This window comes from Blennius ocellaris (genome assembly GCF_963422515.1).
Source record: "Blennius ocellaris genome assembly, chromosome: 8".
In the NCBI taxonomy this organism is placed as follows: Eukaryota; Metazoa; Chordata; class Actinopteri; order Blenniiformes; family Blenniidae; genus Blennius; species Blennius ocellaris.
In genome coordinates this window covers 7517189-7537822 of record NC_137657.1, presented here as the reverse complement: position 1 = coordinate 7537822, position 20634 = coordinate 7517189, and the positions used below count along the sequence as shown (strand labels likewise).

The window sequence follows — 20634 nt, the reverse complement described above, 5'->3', positions numbered from 1 at the left end:
CTCTTCATCCATCAGGCCCAGGTTTCACACTGAGGGAGTAAAAATAAAAAAAGAAATTGGGAAATACTTTTTTCTGTATTTATTTGATTCCTGTTGATAAAACTTTGATGAGAATGACTTTATGTTGTTAATACAGGCTACAGAGTTTCACATTTTAACATTTTCGGGTGGTGGTGGTGTGACTCCAGATTTTTCCAAAGAAGAAAGTGTGCCTTGGCTCAAAAAAGGTTGAAAAACACTGCCTTAGAAGACAGTTTATGTTTGGTTTCTCAGGAATGGCAAAGAAAATGCAGGTTTTTGTTGCCGTCACTTCACTTGCAGAAGCTTTATGTATATTATGTACAGGGTGTCGGCAAAATAAGTTTAACTTCAGACTAAACTTTTCTTTTTTCTTTTGTTGTTTCATTGTGTATTTGGTTGACCGAGCAAACTATTGCTAAATTAACGGTCCGAAGTGGTTGGGTGTTTAATTTAAGTCACCACTCTTATTGCACGATGGAATAGCTAACACTGCGTAGAAGTGCATTTATTATCGACACCGGCCCTGAAATCTTCATAACCAGAAGAGACGCTTTCAAAATTTTCCGCAAAGCTTTAAAAACACAATTATATACAATGAAGAAGAAAAAAAACTCTAAAAAAGCTTTTCAATACAAACAAAAACTGAGATTATTCATGAAGTGTCTCTAAAAAGGTATAATTTAGATCTATTTTATATCACGTCCAGCTTTTGCAGCTATTAAAAGATTTCAACAAGCAGTTACATCCTCTGGGTTTCCTCCCTCTGCGTTTCAGCCGTCTGCAACCCGCCGTGCAAAAACGGAGGTCAGTGCAGGAGAAACAACGTGTGCTCCTGTCCCGAGGGCTACACCGGGAAACGATGCCAGAAGAGTGAGACGCTTACCGATTTAACGGACTCTTAAGGACACGGCTGCCGCTGGATGTCTTATCAGTGTGTGTGTGTGTGTGTGTGTGTGTGTGTGTGTGTGTGTGTGTGTGTGTGTGTGTGTGTGTGTGTGTGTGTGTGTGTGTGTGTGTGTGTGTGTGTGTGTGTGTGTGTTCCAGGTGTGTGTGAGCCAATGTGCATGAACAGAGGGAAGTGTGTGGGTCCCAACACGTGTTCCTGCGCCTCGGGGTGGAGGGGGAAGAGGTGCAACATCCGTGAGTGATCCACGCTTTAATCACACGTGTGGAAAAACCACCCAAAAAAACCTTGCTAAATTGTTTTTTTTTTTTTCTTCAAGCTGAATTAGGAAGAAAAAACTTGGTTTGTTTCAATAAAAAGGCTGCAGCATTGAAAAGCATCATGTTGTAATACTGCTGACAGTTTCTTTATAGGATGCGAATTAAAAGAATAAAACACTTGATATTTCACTTGATATTTCAACATCTTTAAAGCCAATAAAGTAAATATGTACTAATAGATACACAATATGTCACTCATAGGTAATACAAACATTAAATTGATCAAAATTACACATATTTGAACCATTTCTAGCTCAGAAAATGTATTGAAATGGATTTTTTTTCTTACTGGTTTCTTAAAAACATTCAGACACCAATTTTATACCACACAATATATGACAAATGTTTTTTTAATTAAATATAGTATCTCAAAATGGCCATACAGTAACTTGCTTAAGTTTTTTGTGAACAATTTCAGATTAAAAGCAACAGAGGAGGAGATGCATTATACCTATTGAATATTTTATTTTTACTAGATTACAAATTAATCTTTGGAAGCAAGATGAAGGGATGAGAAAGTAACTGTCAGGTCACTTTCCCTGTCGAGTATAAAGACGCGCAATGTGATTTTGCAAAACACAAATATGGGTTTGAAACGTGATGATTTGGAAGATTTATATTTAGCTAAAGGTGCCAGGAAGCACATTTGAGTCACTGAGAGGGTAATTATTCTAAGTCTGTGTTGGATTTTCATTTGTTTGTGATTTATTTGTTACAAATCAAACGTCTCCGTCCCTCCTCGTCTGCTGTGTTTCAGCCGTGTGTCTGCAGAAGTGCAGGAACGAGGGCGAGTGTGTGGGACCGGACACCTGCCACTGCCCGCCGGGCTGGGAGGGCCTTCACTGCCAGACACGTGAGCTTTTAACTCCCTTTTAATGCTTAAAATCAACCAACCAGATTTAGATTCTTCTATGATTGATTACAGGATTACGCCGTCAAAAAAATAAAGAAAAACTACCGTAATTTCTGGACTAATGAGCGCACATGAATAGAAGCCGGACCCACTAAATTTAAAAAGAAAACGAAAGTTCGGAGTTACGTGATGCACCTGAACACATCGCCCGTGTGGCGGCATGAAGCTGGTTAAAAACCCATAAGCTAGCCGCAGCATTGTTTCGACCGCGGGGTTCAAAGCGTGTGGGGAAAAAAGTAGCGGCTTATAGTTTGGAAATTACGATAATAAAAAAAACTGTGATTTTTAAAAATTTGTGTCTTTTGTGTGCAGCGGTGTGTAAACGGCGCTGTCTGAACGGCGGACGCTGCGTTTTGCCCGACTACTGCCACTGCCGGAGAGGCTACAAGGGCCTCACCTGCGCAATAAAGGTACGGAGAAGAACAACTGGGCTGCGTGTCTTCTGGCATCTGCTCGGTACAAGCACTGGATTTATGACGAGTCTAAACTGTAAATGTAATATTATCAATTTAAATGCTTGACTGCTGGAGGAACCTTTTTTTTCCTCTTTCTCCTTCTTTCCCTCGTCATGCCGTCGACATTCTGTCGTCTCGTATTTAACAACTACTTGAAAATGAATCCTGGGCTGACCAGGGTTGCCAGATGTGGCGGGTATCCCCCAATTGGGGAGCCAAAATTCTCTTACCTTTCAACTTCTTTTTTATGTCATGCATTTGTGGGTTTATGGCGTGTTCATTATTACACATATAACAGTTTTACGGTTTTAACAGGATTTCTACACAGGCTGAGATTTGGGCTGGTTTTTAATCGAGGTGTGTGGTGTTTTTTTTTTACCTTGTTTGGGCTGGAAACAGTGAGTCACATCTGGCAACCCTGGTGCTGGCCGGCGTGGCGTCCATATTGACTTCTGTCAACAGAAACTGTGGGGTCTGATAGAAGTCACGTTTAAGATGTAATGTGAATGTAATGTGAGTACTCTGTGCAGTATCAGACTAAATACTCCATAGTGGTATCGGTGCATTCCAAAACTATCATTGTCTGTCTTTAGACTTAAGATAAGATAAGGCTTATCTTATCTTATCTTTAGCGTCAGCTGAACTTAATGAGCCACTATTTCTCCAAACTCCTGTTTACTGGAGGTCTGCCTCGTCGCTCCCGACTTCACATTGGAAATAGCAATTAGCAATTAGCATGCGTCCACGTTAGCGTCTTTAAATAAAGACCAGCTTCTCTTTCTGAGAAAACTACCTGGTGTGAATTACACGTAAACTTGATCCCGATGTGTTTGAACGCTCTTCAATATTTATGTGTTTGTGTTGTGAACAGATGAATCCTGGTTATTCATTAATGATTTTCTTTCTGGACTCGACAGGCGTCTCAAGCATGATGGGGATCAGACGTAACGGGACGAACAAAATGCACAAAGCAGGTTGTTGTGTGTGTGTGTGTGTGTGTGTGTGTGTGTGTGTGTGTGTGTGTGTGTGTGTGTGTGTGTGTGTGTGTGTGTGTGTGTGTGTGTGTGTGTGTGTGTGTGTGCGTGTGCGTGCATCTGAATGCTTGCAGAGGGACGGGATGTTTTTGCACATTTATTTTTTGTTTATCTCTCACTACCTCAGAGTGTTCCTGAACATTATTCTACTTTATTCTTCTTTTATCTTCACATTAAGGATAAACCGACGGCGGTATCGGCTCCCGTACTTCAAACTGCAGTTTCTTTCTTTACAAATATAGCGCGTGTGCAGATCAGATTTATACTGAAGCCATTAAACAGGAACATGTTGTAGAGTAAAGAAATAGCATTGTGTAATTTGCTATTAATATAATTTATAACTAATCCATATGAAGTGAATGCAGGTTTGGTCAAAGCAGCGACTGCCTGCGGTTCATTCAGAGGAACGAAATACAATTATTTCGATTATTACATTGTGGTACAATTATTTGTGGAATAAAATAAAGACGATTAAGCTTTTTCTTTGTTTTGCTTTGTTAAATGAGCTTTCAAAACACACAGTTCAGCCTTTTTTTTTAATTTATTGACACGATTTACAGTCAAATGCTACATTTTAAATTCAATGCTTTAAAAGAAAAAAAAGAAAGAATACGTTAAGCTCCTGAAGCTCGACTCGGGCTGCTTCACACGCTAGTGGGACTTCATCCTCTCCTCGCAGCGCGGTCCGGAGAACGGCGGGCGGCAGCGGCATTTGCCGGGCGAAATGCACTTCCCCCCGTTGAGGCAGGGCTGCGAGCACACCGCTGCAGCGCGAGACACACCCGGGGAAACAAACAAAATGTTTTGTTCTCTTTCAAAACGAAGCATTTAACAAGACAACAATGGACGGCGTATGAAAAGTCCCGTGGAACTGACCGGTGTGGCAGGCGCCGCCCAGCCAGCCCTCCGGACAGCTGCAGATCCCCGGGGCCACGCAGACGCCGCCGTTCCTGCAGCCTTGGGGGCAAATCGCTGCAAGGGGGGGGGGGTTGCAGCCAATCAGACATGAACTAGAAACTATCGAATATTTCTGTTTGTTAGACCCTTACTTTGTAGGTAATAACTTAATAACGGCACAATATTGACTAAACGTGCAATAATGTCAGCTTTTCAAATCTTATTGAAAATGTAATAATTGAGTCATTTATTTCAAACAAAGCAGAAACTTCCAAATATTAAAAAAAATAAATTATGTGTTGTGTTTTTCACTTTGGTTAAATAAATAAGAGAAAAATAAAAGATATTGTGGAATATTCTCCATTTTAGAGACTGTGGTTTTGATTTCCAGGACTTAAAAAGCAGAATTAAACCAAAAAAAAGCTTATTTTAATCAATCAAAATGATATGGATATATTCCTGTTTGAATTGTGAAAACATTTAACTTTCCAATCTTTTATTTTAAGATGCACCTGCTAAACAAAAATGTGACTTGTGAAGCCAATATTATCAACGCATATATGGGAACTCTACTCTTTATCTTTTTTTCTTTTTTTTAAAGATGTGATGAGGTTGGTTGGTTATAAAGTACATCCTGAGAAAACTCTATTATGTAGATGCACAAGTGTTGTGTTGGGTGCATTCAAGTACATCTAAATACCTTTTTTCCTGAAGGGAAGTTCCTACTTTGACAGTGTTTTTACTTATTTTACAGACACAAACAACAACTTTTCGATCCCCCAGTTACTCTTGAGCGCACCATTAGTTCTTTATGGACAGATGATGCAGGCTGCTGGATTTTTCCATATTTACAGCTGCTAATTGCAGCTAAGACGGCAAGCTTTTGTTAAAAAAGGGAAATTGTGCTAAAAAGGGGGTGGGACGCAACTTTTCAAGCCCAGATTGACAAATAATTCCCCACCATAGTTCTTCATCTTCCATATGATTTTCTAGCTAAGTGAGATTGACAAGTGACGGGTCGGGTTGTGAACGCACCCTCCTGGCACTTCGATCCGGCCCAGCTGGAGGGGCAGATGCACTTGGCCACTCCGTTGACGGCGGTGCACTCGCCTCCGTTCCAGCAGCCCCCCTCACACGTCACTGCCAAAGAGAAACCAGAGAGAACCAGAGACACTTTACCCGCCGACACGAGTTTCAAGCTGAGTGGAAAAGCAAAAAAAACCAAAAACCCCTTGAGTAGGAACCAAAGTACTGAGCAAATGGTGAGGGAACAAATGCTTGGGTGTGCTTATCACTTTGTAATACCACTTTGTTCCACCAGGTGGTGCAGTGAGTGAGAGATGATAGATTTTCAGTGAGTCACTGATTAAATTCTTAAGAAAATGACTTTTTGACTATTTCGAATGTAATATAACTTTCTAATAGAGAATATTTGTGTTAATGTAAAAAAATTATACCAAAAAATTTACAAGTTATAGCCTTGTAACAAAAACCAAATAAACAAATAAAGTTATTACTTTATATATTACATTATATATTATATATATATTACATTATACATTATATTTACATTATTGAGTTGATTAAAATAAATTAGTTCATTATGGGATTGCTTTGATTCAGCCAGTAGATCAATCCCGTGATGCTTTGCACATACATTCATGCACACGTCCTTTACATACATGAGCCCAATCTGATCAGATTGTTTACATGACAGTTTTTAATCAGATTACTGAGAGGACCGAAAAATCTCAACACGACAGTTGCATGAAACTTCATCATTGAATGCAAAGAAAGTAGGACAATACAGTTACAGTATAATTTGGACCTGCAGCAGCACCAACTGGTCTGGAAAAACAATACATCTCCAGCAGGAAACTGTTTCTCACTCCCCCTCAAATAAACCCGCTCACCTTTGTGACAGTATCTTCCTCCATATCCAGGTCGACATCTGCACTTTCCAGGGCGGAGGCACACTCCTCCATTTTTACATTTGGGGTAACAGTTGGCTGCAAGATCGTGCAATTTCTGATTATTTAAAGTTGCTAGTTGCACAAAAATTGAAAAGAAGAATCAGTTTATTGAACAAAAGCAAAATACACTTGTGTTCACAGCCAAAATCCCAACAATTCAACGAAATGCTATACATTGTTAATGTTAACAGTTCACATGTTTGTTTCAATGTTTTTATTTATATTAATGATGTTGTCTTGATACCAAGAAGGATGAAGAAACTCATGATCTTCTTCATGAGTGATTAATGCGCGTTGTTTAATATAACATGCCTCCTATCAATAATATTTAACAATCGTGCACTTTAAGCATGTAAATTCATTTTTCTTGAAAAGAAGAAGCAATACACAGATATTTTTTTTAATCACGTATTATATATTTTAGTTGTTTTAAAAGGTCTCAGCCTTCTGATGATTCCAGATGTAACCAAGCCTCCATTTAATTCCAATTAAAGTAAAGTGAAACTGACCGTACTTGCAGGTCTCCCCTTCGTAGCCTCTGGAGCAGAAGCACGTGTTGTTGCGGATGCAGATCCCGGCGTGTTCGCACGGAGGTTCGCACGTCGCTTTGGGGTCGAAAACGAACCCGAGCGCGACGCCGCGCGGCGCGTCCGAACCGGCGGAGCTGACGCCGAGCAGCACCGCCAGGGCGGCGAGCAGCAGAACCGCGGAGCCCGGACCCGAGAACGACATGTTGTTCCGGTCGAGGTTTTCACGTTTTGACCGGGAGGTTTAGAGAGAAGCGGCGCGACGCACGGAGGGATGAGGAGAAAGTCTCCGCGACGCCCCAGTCGCTGCGCGCTTGGGAGGCATCCACCGGGGCAGCGGGCGGGGCGGGGGCTGCGGGGCGGAGGAGCTCAAATGGATGTTCGGCACTACAGACACTACCGAGCAACGAAAACATGTAACTAAAACACAACAAAACCAACAGTTTTTTGGTATTTTGATTAAAATAAAATACTCGACTTTCACACATTTCACACACTTTCACACAGTCTTGGAAGCAACGAGCGAAGCGAACGCACTTTGCTGCAGCTTTCTACATATTATTAAACAATGTGAATAAAATCCCCGATTTACTTATACGTACGAATGATTGTGTTGTACTTTTGAAATGCATTCAGTAATTATAGCTATTAATAAACTATATATATATATATATATATATAAAAAAAAAGTAGCATCACTTCCGGCATTGACGTCAGCAGGTGTTGCCATGATGATCTTAGTAAAATACCTGCACCTTGATGTCATGCTGAGAAACTGAAAAAAATAAAATATTTAAATGTTTGCAGGGTGGTAAATTCCCAGAGCAGGTTTACGCATTAGACTTAACTTAATTTACCAAAAAAGAAGTTGAAATGAAAGATGCTGCAGTTTATCCCAGCGAACTATGTGTGAAAGCAGTGTACTTCCTGGACAGGTTGTCAGTATTTTGCAGGATTAAAGTATTTGCAGATGTATGGCTTTGGACTGTGGGAGGAAGCTGAAGGCAAACATGGAAGATACACAGAGGAGCCGTGGCCCCAGTTTGACCCCTTGACCTTCTCGATACCAGGTGAGAGTGCAAAGCACTACACACACACACACACACACACACACACACACACACACACACAAACCCATTTTGCTTCTAAACACCAAGATAAATCCAAAATACGCATGTGTGTATGAAAGGAGGTGTAAATCAGCAATCAATTGGCAACATTCAAATCGCTATATTCCATGGTTTTGTAAATAAATCATCTCAGCTTGAGTTTGTGATAAAGGTTGATTTGAAACTGTGTTGAAGAATTCCTGTTTGTTTGCAGGTTTATTTATTATGTACAACTTTGAGACAAACATGTTTTTTCACTTCAATTAGATTCCAGTTTCATACCTTTTTTTTCTTCCTAATAACAAACAAAGCAGGACAAAAAAAATTTATTTTAAGAGGGAAAAAAGAAAACGTGAAGCTGCTGTTGAAAATCTATGATTTTTCTGAAAACTAAACATAAACATAAATCAGAGGTTGTAGTGGGAGATATATCTGAAGTGCCAACAGTTGGTCTCGAGTCAAACTGCTAAAAATAATCTGCTTATTTCACAATTTAATTTAAAGTTTTTCTAATTGTACTTCCACTGAACTTTATACGGGACATTCATAATTCAAGTAAGGTTTTGTCACTTTTTTTTATTTATTTTTTTAAAATCAGAGCTCAAATTTAGTACACATGAGCAGAAAGTTTAGCTATTTATCCAGTTCAATGTTCAGCTTGACCTGCTGTGAGCTGCAAGTTCATGTAGAACACATGTTAAATCCATTTCCTCTCAGGCAGGCAGGCCTATATGAAGTGTGGGGTGAGGGGAGGCTGCAGTAACGACAATAACACATCCCAATCTGCAGCAGATACGTTTCACCTCTCAAGTCCAAACAGGAAATTCACTTTCCATATGATTCCACTCGCATTAATTCCTGCAGGTTTTTCTGCAAAAAAGTTCCGAAACTTTTTAGACAAAATTTTTTTTAAATTATTATTATTTTGTGAAGCTTCATTAGTGTATCAGTGAACAAAGACATGAAATCAGTCAATGCTTTAGATTTTGGATGTTGTCTGAAGCATCAAACTGAGACGTTAGAGTGAGTTTCAGAGACAGGATCTTTTTTTTTCTTTTTTACATTTTGATTTGCATAGCGCGTTCATTAAAAAACAAGTCTAATCATGACTAAAAACAGAAAAATAAAATAAAACGGGCAGAATAGTTGGAATTGCCTCTAAAAACAAAAAATTAAATAGCTAAAACTACTCCAATAATAAGAATAAGAATAATACTGTAAAAATATTAAACAAAAATTATTTAAATTGCGAGTACAGGCATTTTTTTTTTAAGAAAACAGAAAAATAAAAATGGATGGGTAAAGGAAAAAGAAAAAAGGAGGGAAAAATTGCTATTATAACTAAAACTTCTCCAACCACAAGGAAATGCAGAGCGGTGATAATTGGTTAAATAGTGAAAACAGCTAAGATGCCTAAAATAGCTGAAGCAGAATAATCCTTTAAAAAAAATTTAAAACGGCTAAAACCAACATGTTTTAAAGCCTCAGACAAACTTTATTTTTTATTTTACTTTATTTTATTTTACTTTATAAGGTCACTTTCTACTTGATGTGATGATCATATTTACACTGTTTACTCAACCTGGGCCCAATGTGAAGCTACTAACTCAAGATAAAGTGGAGACAAAACTCAAAACAGGTCGAAAAACAACTCACCACTGCCACCCAGTGGAGAAAAGAGCCTTCACTGAAATGCACATAGTGCCCCTTTAAATTTGATTAAACAAATGTTTAGATATTTATTAATATCCTAAATTAGTTTTGAAACGATCGTCTCACATGTATTTATAGAAAATGTTCAGGCTTCTTAAAATTGAATTACAAAGAGACACTTTTAATCCAATTATTTGTACTTAATGATCCGAACCTTTTTGAAATATTCACTGAAGTTGCTTCGCTTCAGTTCCTCGAGACTCTGCTGGCACCAAACAAAGGATGTAAGTTGGACTAGAAGAAGGGAAACCTGATCGTGCCTCTGCACTGGTCCAGACCGCTGAGCTGGATCCCAGAACGGAAGTCAAGTAGTTTTAACGACTGAAACAGATGTGAACATACATGTGGAACATAGATGTGACTTTTCCAGCTCCAGTTTAGAGAGGAAGCAAATCCGTCCGTGATGTTGCTGCATTACTGCACAACAGAACCACAGTACGAGACAATTTTATATAGATTTGATAATAAATAGTAATAATCTGATTTTTTTTTGCATGTAAATAATGTCTATCTGATGACATAACTATTAAAACAGATAATCTCTACTTTTAAGCCTCAACTATATCATTTCTGGTACTGTTTGGATGACGTCAAATCTGTCAATATGAGGGAAAATGACCTTTTCCATAAGAGTTGGCATAAATGTGGCTGATTTTTCGCACCAGACTGAAACTTTTCACACACAAAAAAAAAAAATCATAGACCTATTTTGATCACCACACGTTGCTTTAAATGAATTACAAATGCAGTTGAACGCTCATTCCGGCCTCTGGCTCCCCCTAGTGTGCAACAGTGAATATTACAAGAACTATAAAAACAACAAAAAACCGATTCCAACTGAAACAATGACTTTATTTATTTGAGCGTCGTGCATGAGAATCACAAAGAAACACTGTGGAGATGTTAGAAAGCAGCAGGAAAATACTTCAGATCAAAGATAACGAGAAACATCCTAAAGTAAAGGCAGAAATCACTTTTTTTTTTTAAATAAACTGAACCGAGATCATATTTCATATTTAAAAGTGAGATTGTATTGTGATATAGGCGAAATAAAATGACTTAAATCACACTATTAGAGTGAAATATCATTATTTGTTCATTTTATTTTACCTGAAAAGGCCAAAGTTCTCAAAAGCTGGAATAAAACCAACTAAATCTTTTATTCAAAAAGGAATTCAGGCCATTAATTTAGGAAGTTACTGATATGATTAGTGTAGGAAAAGTTTTTGGATCGGTCCATCAAGCTCACATGATCATCAACTTAAATTACCCAGAATATATCAATTAATCCAAAATGGCCAAACTATAAATTATATTAATCACTGTTCACAAAACTGAGTCAAGTCATGACATAAATTCGAGATGTAAAGTGGAAGAAAAAAAAAAACAGTGCATGAAAATACCAAAATCAGAACAATCTCAATAACAAGGGACAATGTGAGATTTCAGTCATGCCTCTTTTGTACATGAGGTGGCAGTATTGAGTCTTTTCAGTTTGTGTTAATTAAATCCCCTGCTGCTTCACCGAGTGACTCAATACACCATCTTGTGGAGAAAACTTGAACCGCAAGACTAGAACAAACTGGAAAAATCAGCTAAATCTGGTAAATAAAACCGGCAGAATATCACAAAATTAAAGTCGTTTCGTCCAATTAAGATTGATTTGACTTGTATTGACTGAAATACTACGTATCGTATCTTTTTAAGAGGAAAATCAAATAAAAAATCCTTGACATAACATTTAAAGCGAGCCTAAAGTTCCCCGGACCACATAAAGTTATTTTCTGAAACCACAAGATGTTGACATTTTTCAATAAAATATAATCATGTAAAAGTCTCACCAGCAGTTCTAAATATGTATTTTAAATCATCAGACTTAAAGCAGAGAAGTCCCAAGCTTAGAAAAGAAAAAAAAAAACAACCCAAAGACATAAATTAATCTATTGCACTACACAATAAAGAAAACTTTAGTTCAATGAAATTCAAAGATAAAACTGTACAAAGGAATGAGAATAAAGAAAAACAAAGTGGTTAGAAACTACCGAGTGGTGCTCGTGCTCCTAAAGAGTCATAAATCTCTCTCACAAAGGTATCGCAGAATGGGGGAAAAAAACCAAAACCAAAACCAAAAACTCCCGCCGCTCTTGAAACTCTCTGTTGATAAGAATCAGGCTAAAGTGCATCACGAGTCGAACCGCAGACGACGGGAATTCCTCCCGAACGGAGCCGTGTCGTCTGCAGCAGAGCGGGAGGCCAAAACCCAAACCTGCTGCAGATCAAACCGCTGAACAAGGAACCCGCCCACCTGGTGGGAAGAGTCCATTCTGAACCGGGGGGGGGGGGGGGGGGGGGGTTGTGAGGGGTAGTGGGGTGGGGGGGGGGGGCTGGGTTGGCAGTGGAGAAATGGATGAGCCACGGTGACTAATTCACTGTTCTCTCTCGTTTCTTCTTCATCCTACTGGTAGACCTGCACGTGTCCGTGCAGCGAGGTGGTGTTCCCCCCGCAGTCCACGTACTGGTACATCTCCTGGGAGACCTGCTCCGCGTGGCCGAAGTACGTCGTCGTCACCGTCACCCTGGGAGGAGGCGAGAGAAGGAGGTGAGAGAAGGAGGCGAGAGAAGGAGGAGTTCCCGTCGGAAACGCTGCCGAAACACTGGATCCTCACTGGATTATATGAACTTTCACTGTGGCAAAACATTTCGGGTCCATTAACACTGGTTGCTGCAAGACGCAAATGAATTAAAGAGGTAAAACCTGAATACGGGGGAAAATGTTAACGTCGTCGTCTGGGAAATGTGGCATTTCTTAAAACTGCGTTTTCATTTAGAATATTTTATGGGAATCCAACACTGCAGATCTTTTGCGTCATTCAACAGTTAATTTAAAATATTTTATGTTTGAGTGAATCCTCCCAAATGAAACAGGAAAGGATTTAATTTCTATCTCTCCTGTTCATAACAGCCATTATTCTCATATTCTCTTCATGCACAACAATATGAACAAAAATATAACAAAGTATTTATTTATTTATGAAATAAATTAATCTATTTGTAATAATAACAAAAAAAGTATAGAAATGTATTTATTTATTTTTGAAATAAATCTATATGTATAATATAATATAATGTATATAAATTAATTTATTTCTTAAATCAAAAAATTGATATTTAATTTGCACACTTTTTAAAAAATTCTAATTGTGGGCGTAGAGCAAAGTAGTTAAAAGAATAATGCAATTTATTCACATATATTCCATCAAGAAACCCTTTAAAGAAACCTTAATCTACTTTAGCTTTATTTTCTACAGTGCTCACTCATTTAATTGTTCATATATTATCGACTTTTGCCTGTTAAAAAAAAACTAAGCAGGATTAAAAACACTGAATGATTTTTTTCTCCTCAAGCTCATAAGAATTCAGTTTGTGGGCTCGGCCCAGACTGGATTACACATCTATTGAAGCTCTGCACAAATGTTTGCTCTGCTGATTTTACAGCCTGCTCACATGTAAATCTGCTCAAAATTACCCCCCCCCCCCCCCCTCTCTATAAACACACAATGGCGTCAGCAAAAGGCTAAATCAGCTGAACTTACTGCATCATGACCACGATGTTGTGAACCTTGATGGTGGACAACGTGCAGTAGTCGCTGCAAGAGGAGGAAGGAAGGTGAAAAATGATCAAATATATAATATACTTGATGAACAAACTTTCTGAAAATTGTGGCGAAATACTCACAACATATAACTCATCTCATCAGCAATGGTGGTGGGAACCATGTAGTCGATCTGCCGGATTCATAAATGTGAGGAATTAACGACACAAACAAGACAAAAGCACTGAAGTGGAGAAACATCAACTTCAGTTAGAAACATCAACTTCAGTTAGAAACATCAACTTCAGTTAGAAACATCAACTTCAGTTAGAAACATCAACTTCAGTTAGAAACATCAACTTCAGTTAGAAACATCAACTTCAGTTAGAAACATCAACTTCAGTTAGAAACATCAACTTCAGTTAGAAACATCAACTTCAGTTAGAAACATCAACTTCAGTTAGAAACATCAACTTCATAAAAAAGTAACAGGTTCGGTGTTTGTGCTTTATTTGCATGTTGTGCGTGTTTGTGATGTGTTAGGTGGTTTGTGTGTATGAGTGCGTGTGCATGATGATTTTGTGTGTGTGTGTGTGTGTTTGTGTGTGTGTGTGTGCGCACGCAAGTAAAGGAGTGTTCTGTGCTTGTTTACCGATTGTGTGTCCATGTTGGTTTAGTGTCTTTGTGCGTGTACTTGTGGGTAATGTGTGTGTGTGTGTGTGTGTGTGTGTGTGTGTGTGTGTGTGTGTGTGTGTGTGTGTGTGTGTGTGTGTGTGTGTGTGTGTGTGTGTGTGTGTGTGTGTGTGGCACCATGCCAACTTCCAACAACTAAAAGCTGGAGGAAGAAACCATTTTCAACATATAACACGTTGAATTTGTTCACAAAATACTGTGTTATATATTTATTATATATTTATCGCCGTTCTCTCCCGAACGCCGTCGGATTTGGCTCCATCTGGATGAAGCTTGACGGATGAAGCCTGACGGATGAAGCCTGAAGCCGCCGAGTCGTGCCTGAAGCGGCTCTTTGAAGTGGAGGATTTACAGAAACACAATGGAGGTGACGCTGAATCGCTCACATGCGCCTGAGTTGGTCGGCGTGAGGGTGAGTGTCGCACTGAGCTGCTGCGTGTTCCACTCCACTTCCTTTTTTTAGGCCCCATTCTGCGGCATTTTCTCTGTGTGTGCATGTGTGTGTGTGTGTGTGTGTGTGTGTGTATGAGGCGTACCTGCCGTTCATCCAGAGGGATGATCACCGTGCTGTTGCTGAATTTGGTCTTCCCGATCACCGTCTTGGAGAACTGCACCTGAGCCGTGATGTTGGTCACTGAGATGGCGTAGTAGTTGTTATTGGTGATGTTCAGAGTGTTCTGCAGAGGAAACCGGCACACTGAGTGGAGGTCTATCTCTTTCTAGCTCCTGAATTTAACGTTGGACACATTCAGACCTAGTTTACACGAGTTCCACGTGACAAACGCCTAAAAAAAAGGAGTGCATTTAGTATGCCGGGCCATGGGAGGGCGCTGTTTCTTGATTATTGCAATGAAACCACACAGACGTGTGCAGAGAGCAATACGCCATGAAACGTTTTTTCCTACTTTCCGCCAAATTAAGTTTGTATTAAACATGTTTAACCTTAAAAATGAGGTTAACAGTTTATACCCGTTTAGCAATATGTACTAAAACTATTTTGTCTTTTACAAGAGTGGTTGACATTTCATTAAATTTGCATTTGCTTTTACCATTCTTGCCAATTAAAAATAATTTAGATTTTTGTTTTTCAAGTAATTTTAGACGTTAGACATAGTTTAGCTGTTATTGGCTATTTTTGTGGTTTTATTCATTTCACCTGCTCGCTCATAATTTTTTTTTTTTTTTTAGATATTATGGCAGTTTTTCTTTCTATTCCAACAGTTTTATGCTTTCAGGACATTTTTTGAGCAATTAATAAAAAAACTTTTGTTGCCATTTTTAACCAGATTAAAATTTGTCCTTACAAAAACAGATACAAATGTTTATTTACTATAGAGGGGCCTGCAGAGTGCGACACATTTTTAAGGAATTCAGATGAAAAAGAACAGAGTAGAAGATAAAATTATGAACTATTCTTTCAAATGTCACATATTTACTCTACTCAGTGGCATGTATTGCAAGTGTAAATGCAGATGGTGTGAATGATAAAAAAAAAAAAACCCGCTCAATTTTTTTTAAAGGCATGTTAAGGGCAGCTTAAATGCTCCTCTTGAAAAGCGGTTTGGCTTCACTTCTGTGGGAACATTGGAGGGTAACAGACTAGAGCTGTAAACACGCTAATCTCATCTGCTGCGTTATCGCATTTCAAGCAAACAAACTGTGCACACCGAGGTCACAGGTCCACAACTACCAGTCACTATGAAACAGGCAAATACTGAACTTCTACGCGTCTCGGACAAAAAGCTGGAAGCTTCTTCTTAAAAATAAATGCATATTAATAGATTCACATTGAACTAGAAAAGGAAGTTCATTTGAATCTTGCTCAGGAAATGTGGTCGCTTATCTATTTCAATGAAAAACATTAAGTCAGGGGAGTCGAACACATTTTATTTAAATGTGTTCAACGAAAACCCCAATTTCATCTTGAAAGTGCCAGAATGGTAAAGTAGTGCCATAATAACCTTTAAATCTACACTTTAAAGATTTTTCTTTGTTGTGGCGAAGAGTATACGTGATTAAAATGTCGATATTTTTCACGAAACCAAACAATTACGACTGAATATGACCACATTCTCAACATGAGCCCAATTTCAATGAAACCTGCTGCAAAATATAAAAACTAAAACAAACTGAAATGTCCAGAAAACTTCTGCTGGAACTGTTGCATTATGGGTATTTTTACAAACTCGCCTTTGAAGCTAATACACGTTTGCTATTTTTTTAATGGCAGCATCTCGGCTCGGGCTTCAGGGGTTCTTCTGCTACTGAGGTAATTTTCTTTAAAAAAAAATCAATGTTTTCTTTAAAAGTTGCTTGATGGTTTGGCTGAATTGGAGCCTCTGGTTTTGGCCCATGGGCTGCATGTTTGACACCTTTAATATGGCAGTACAGACAACAATGTGGTTTAATCTCTTTGAAAACTCATGAGCCAGAAGTTTATGACCACAGACAGGAAGTTACCGTAATTTCTAGACTACAAGCCGCTACTTTTTTCACTTTTTTTTCACCCGTCTTTTCCTAAAAATTGACCGTCCAAGTGACGGCTGGACGGCTCGCTACCTAAAATCATGTCCATGAAACACACACACACACACACACACACACTTATATATGTGTGTGTGTGTGTGTGTGTGTGTGTAAACGCATGAGGAGAGGGCGGCTGGAGGGGGAAGTTGTCCTGAACAATGGAGGCATGAACTCCGAATCCTCCTTTTCCCTTTGTCCCCCGCAGACTTTAAAGTCGTGGCAGCTTCAGGTGATCCCCTCTAATAAATGAAGAGATCTACGTCTGCGGAATCTCACCGTGATGTTGAGATAGACGATGCGCTTGCTCTCGTCGTAGGAGACGTAGGCGGACTTCACTCCCACGTAGGAAACGTCGATGGAGCGGGGAAACAGGAAGAAGACGGCCAGGCCGGACAGCAGCAGGCACAGAGCCACCGATATGGTGACGTACAGCTTCCTGCGAGCGGAGCACAGGAGAGGTGAGGGCCCAGAAGACCACGGCCGGACGGAGGGGTTTGGTCACAGTCGCTCTGCAGACTCACGTCCTGCTGGGCCGCAGCCGCTGGTCGCTGTACGGGATCAGAGCCACCAGCTGGTTCTCTTGGCCTGTGGAGGGACGGAGAGGGGGGGGGGAGTTGCTGTGTGTCGCGGTTCTGCTGCGGCAAACACGGGACGGCGTGGTACGTTTTTGCAGCGCGGAAGGATGACGTGCGGCGATAGAATCGTTTTATCCGCCTCGTCGTGTCTCGATTATCTTAAAGCACGTGTGTCACACTGGAGGTCCGCCACCTTATTTCATGTGGCCCGCGAGGTTCTTAAAGGTCTGATTGTCTTAAGATGAATACTGTGTCGTTCCCATCAGCATCTGTTGGGAACGACACGGTATTCATCTTAAGACACGGCTTGGGGTGTGCCTCTATTGGAAACAATACGGCCTACTGTTGACACCGGAAGATGTTCCCTGACCCGTTTTCCTCCTGTCAGAAACCGTACGCCCCCATGAAACATTCAATAAACTTACAGGAAAAACCTCGAAACAACTGATTTATACTAATTTTACTGCTTATATTAACTAAATGGTTAAACTGTTATAGAAGTTGCATATATGCTTGTCAGTAAAAATAGACATTTTAATTATCTATCTATCTATCTATCTGTCTGTCTATCTATGCAGATTAATCCGAAGAACCCTTGAGCAAGGCACTGAACCCCAAATTTCTCCCGACTTAAGGATTAAGCACCTCCATTGGTGTGTGTGTGTGATTTACTGTGTAATGTGGAAGATGCATGTTATGTAATTTAAATCCACAGAAAACAAAAACATGATTAAATAAGTGATGACCATCTAATTCATTCAATCTTCCCAGCTCCCGTCTTGATCTGAGCATCGTGAAAATTTCTTGTTTTACATGTTATTCTTTCTAAAAAGTTGTTTTTAAAACGTTGCCTCCTCCAAATGGATCTGATTGACGTTTTTTCTTCTTCTTTCATTTACAAAATACAGGAAAACTGAAATTCTCCCAAACTTGGTGAGACTTTCATTGCGTTCTTGGCGTCTTGTTGACAAAACAACGGTGCGCAACTTTTGGAAAACGCCGCATGTTCTCCAGCATGTTACACATCGGCCTCTCCGCACCGCAATGTTTTTGTTTTTTGTTGTCGTTTTACCTCGCGGGATCCTCCCGGTTCCCTGACACGTGGGGCAGGTGACGCTGTCCCGCCCGGTGAACTCCACGTAGGGGAACTGAGACACGTCCCCGTGCTTCCCGTCCTCGTCCGTCTGGCCCTCGGCCGTCAGGTTGTCCTGGCTCTCGCCCTTGTGCTTCTCCAGGTGAGACTGAGACTTCCCCATGGCTGCGGCGGTCTGAGCAGAGAGCAGGAGAGCAGGGGGGTGAGAGGGGGAATCACCTGCAGGGAACGTTTTAACTTATGCAACAATGTTTTATCACCGACAAACAGATGTTATTAACTAATAATGACACGCCTTTTTCTTCCACGAACATCTCATCTTACATTACATTGGGATTCTTAAATATATTTTCCATTTACTTCCCTATAGAGCAGAAACATAAAGACAAATGGTCCAATTAAACACTAAAATATACGATAATCTTCCAATAACCTTGGAACTTGCACGTTTTATCATCACATCTGGTGTCAACTGTTGAAAACAAGCACCTATACTTTGCAAAATGTTTCCTTAAGAAGGATTGTTGATGCATGAAAGTATCAGCTCACTAAGTTAACCAGTGGATCTGCAGTATTATTTCTACAGTCTATAGTTGGTTTGAATTGTTTTGCAATAGGAAAAAAGATCCAAACGGTGTGAACAAAAAGCAAAACTTACATTTGCGCTTGAGATCAAATGGTCTGTTACATGGCTGATAAGTGAAGTCGTTCATACTGCCAGACATATTTTCACCACCTCGTGTTGCTGTTTTGCTTTGTAATGTCCGTTGTCCTTATTTATCTATGTTCTTTGTAAACGTATTTACCCGCACATACTCTGCCAACCCCTTTTTTTCCATCTTTTACTCAATTATAAGTTGAGAGACCACAAAAGTAAGCGTTCCGCTGTACTGTGTAAATGTCTATTTACCTGTAGATATGGCATTAAATATCTAGGGGCGTCTCGAAGCAGGTATAAACAATGAATTGCTTGTTGTTTTAGTTCATCACATTCAATAGAAGCTGGTTTTTCTTCAATCGAATGGGGAAAATAAAAAGCAGTATGTCCATATTTGCTGTAAACCTTACATCTGAAATGACTTTTTGCATTTAATTTGTTATAAAGAAGATACATATTAAGGAAAATTGCATAAATGAACACAGATATGAGCCAAATGTTTAGTTTTTTCATAACAGCGTATATTGCTGGAAATAAACAACTATATTTGCAAAACGTTCGCATATATAACAATACAGGGCAATATTTACGCCTGACATGAACGGATATATTATTTAGCCAGTGGATGTTGAGTATTGGTGAGAGAAAACGTTTTTTTCTTCTTTCTGTCACATGGCTGACATATAAGTGGAGCAGGTCGTTGTGTCCAGACAGGCTTCGAGCCTCCAGTGCGTCGAAAACACAGTGAACAGCTTCCATGTGAAAGAAGCGCAGGTAATTATAGGATTGCGGGTTGCATAAGGCCAAACTAAAGCCGGACACACACACACAATCAGCCTGTTGGCTGCGCGTCTTCATGCGTCCATAATCACGCAGCGGCCGCCGCCATGCTGCTGCTGCCGCCGGAGATAAGAACACAACGTACCGGCTGCAAGAAACCCGCTCATCTCACTGACAAACACCACATTTACAGTCCAGATTAATAATCCAGCTCCGACACAAAAAACGAACGTCTCATCAATACGCGTTATTTATTTAGATTGAATGAGATGAATCGATTCCAGAGGACGACGCGTATCATTACGCACCGCATAAAGGCGTTGTTTTTTTTTTTTTTTTAATGTATTCAATACATCATCGATTCCTCCTTTGAACACTCGCCTTACCTGTGTTGTCTTTTATCTAGATCGGTTTGACAATGCCATCCGCTGGATGATCGCGGTTTGTTGTTGTTCTCGGTCCGGTGGAGAATAAAAGGCGTAACGCCCCCAAACGTCCTCATTGGACGGAGTCACTGCGCCGCAGGTCGTGAGCTCATCCGCTGGAGCCGCTGCTGCACATGGAACTGTTATACTGCACTGCACTCTGTCTGCGATGCAAAGCATGCACCGCTTATTAATGCACTCCGTGGGCCAGAAACGCAGTGCATTGGTTGTTCCAAAGGCACATGGCGCAAAACATCCACTGTGGAGTCCGCAACCTGCAGCTCTGGAGCCACAAGAGGCTCCTGGAGCGGCTCCGTGGAGCTTTCAGGAAACTATTTGTAAATAAATAATTTGCTTACAGTATTTGAATTGTATTTTCATACCACACTGATTATCAAACAGACTGCTAATTAAAATAAAACAGC

The 20634-nt window shown here is 39.9% G+C and overlaps 3 protein-coding genes across 3 annotated transcripts in view; 1 reads left to right on the top strand and 2 right to left on the bottom strand.

Moving 5' to 3' along the window:
• The window catches only part of vwde (von Willebrand factor D and EGF domains), a 28014-nt gene extending 24179 nt beyond the window's left edge, over positions 1 to 3835 (top strand). Inside the window, exons 27-31 of the mRNA XM_080500414.1 lie at positions 796 to 891; positions 1066 to 1161; positions 2003 to 2098; positions 2471 to 2568; positions 3531 to 3835. Of these exons, the coding sequence (XP_080356540.1) occupies positions 796 to 891; positions 1066 to 1161; positions 2003 to 2098; positions 2471 to 2568; positions 3531 to 3545 (401 nt within the window). The 3' untranslated portion in view covers positions 3546 to 3835. The remainder of the gene's footprint in view (positions 1 to 795; positions 892 to 1065; positions 1162 to 2002; positions 2099 to 2470; positions 2569 to 3530) is intronic.
• A 334-nt stretch (positions 3836 to 4169) lies between these two features.
• Positions 4170 to 7300, bottom strand: seraf (Schwann cell-specific EGF-like repeat autocrine factor). Its single transcript, XM_080500415.1, has 5 exons — positions 7027 to 7300; positions 6458 to 6553; positions 5580 to 5684; positions 4524 to 4619; positions 4170 to 4411 (listed from the first exon to the last, which is right to left on the bottom strand). Exons 1-5 carry the CDS (start codon positions 7247 to 7249, stop codon positions 4299 to 4301), a joined length of 633 nt encoding a protein of 210 aa, XP_080356541.1. The 5' UTR covers positions 7250 to 7300; the 3' UTR covers positions 4170 to 4298.
• Positions 7301 to 10697: 3397 nt separating this feature from the next.
• Positions 10698 to 20260, bottom strand: tmem106ba (transmembrane protein 106Ba). Its single transcript, XM_080501181.1, has 8 exons — positions 20171 to 20260; positions 18326 to 18521; positions 17200 to 17263; positions 16955 to 17114; positions 14689 to 14829; positions 13603 to 13652; positions 13460 to 13513; positions 10698 to 12442 (listed from the first exon to the last, which is right to left on the bottom strand). The coding sequence occupies exons 2-8, from the start codon at positions 18507 to 18509 to the stop codon at positions 12322 to 12324; spliced, it is 774 nt and encodes a 257-aa protein (XP_080357307.1). The 5' UTR covers positions 18510 to 18521; positions 20171 to 20260; the 3' UTR covers positions 10698 to 12321.
• Positions 20261 to 20634: the final 374 nt, after the last annotated feature.

Bases quoted from the DNA above. Each gene is read 5' to 3' on its own strand.
- tmem106ba (XM_080501181.1), bottom strand. From the start codon at position 18,509: ATGGGGAAGTCTCAGTCTCACCTGGAGAAGCACAAGGGCGAGAGCCAG. The intron at 14,830-16,954 runs GTGAGATTCCGC...TTTCCTCTGCAG, and splicing joins TCGTCTATCTCAACATCACG to AACACTCTGAACATCACCAA. The intron at 13,653-14,688 runs GTACGCCTCATA...TGAATCCGGCAG, and splicing joins TCCCTCTGGATGAACGGCAG to ATCGACTACATGGTTCCCAC.
- seraf (XM_080500415.1), bottom strand. From the start codon at position 7,249: ATGTCGTTCTCGGGTCCGGGCTCCGCGGTTCTGCTGCTCGCCGCCCTG. The intron at 5,685-6,457 runs GTGAGCGGGTTT...TCTCTTTGGCAG, and splicing joins AGGAAGATACTGTCACAAAG to TGACGTGTGAGGGGGGCTGC. The intron at 4,412-4,523 runs GTCAGTTCCACG...CTCGCGCTGCAG, and splicing joins GGGCGGCGCCTGCCACACCG to CGGTGTGCTCGCAGCCCTGC.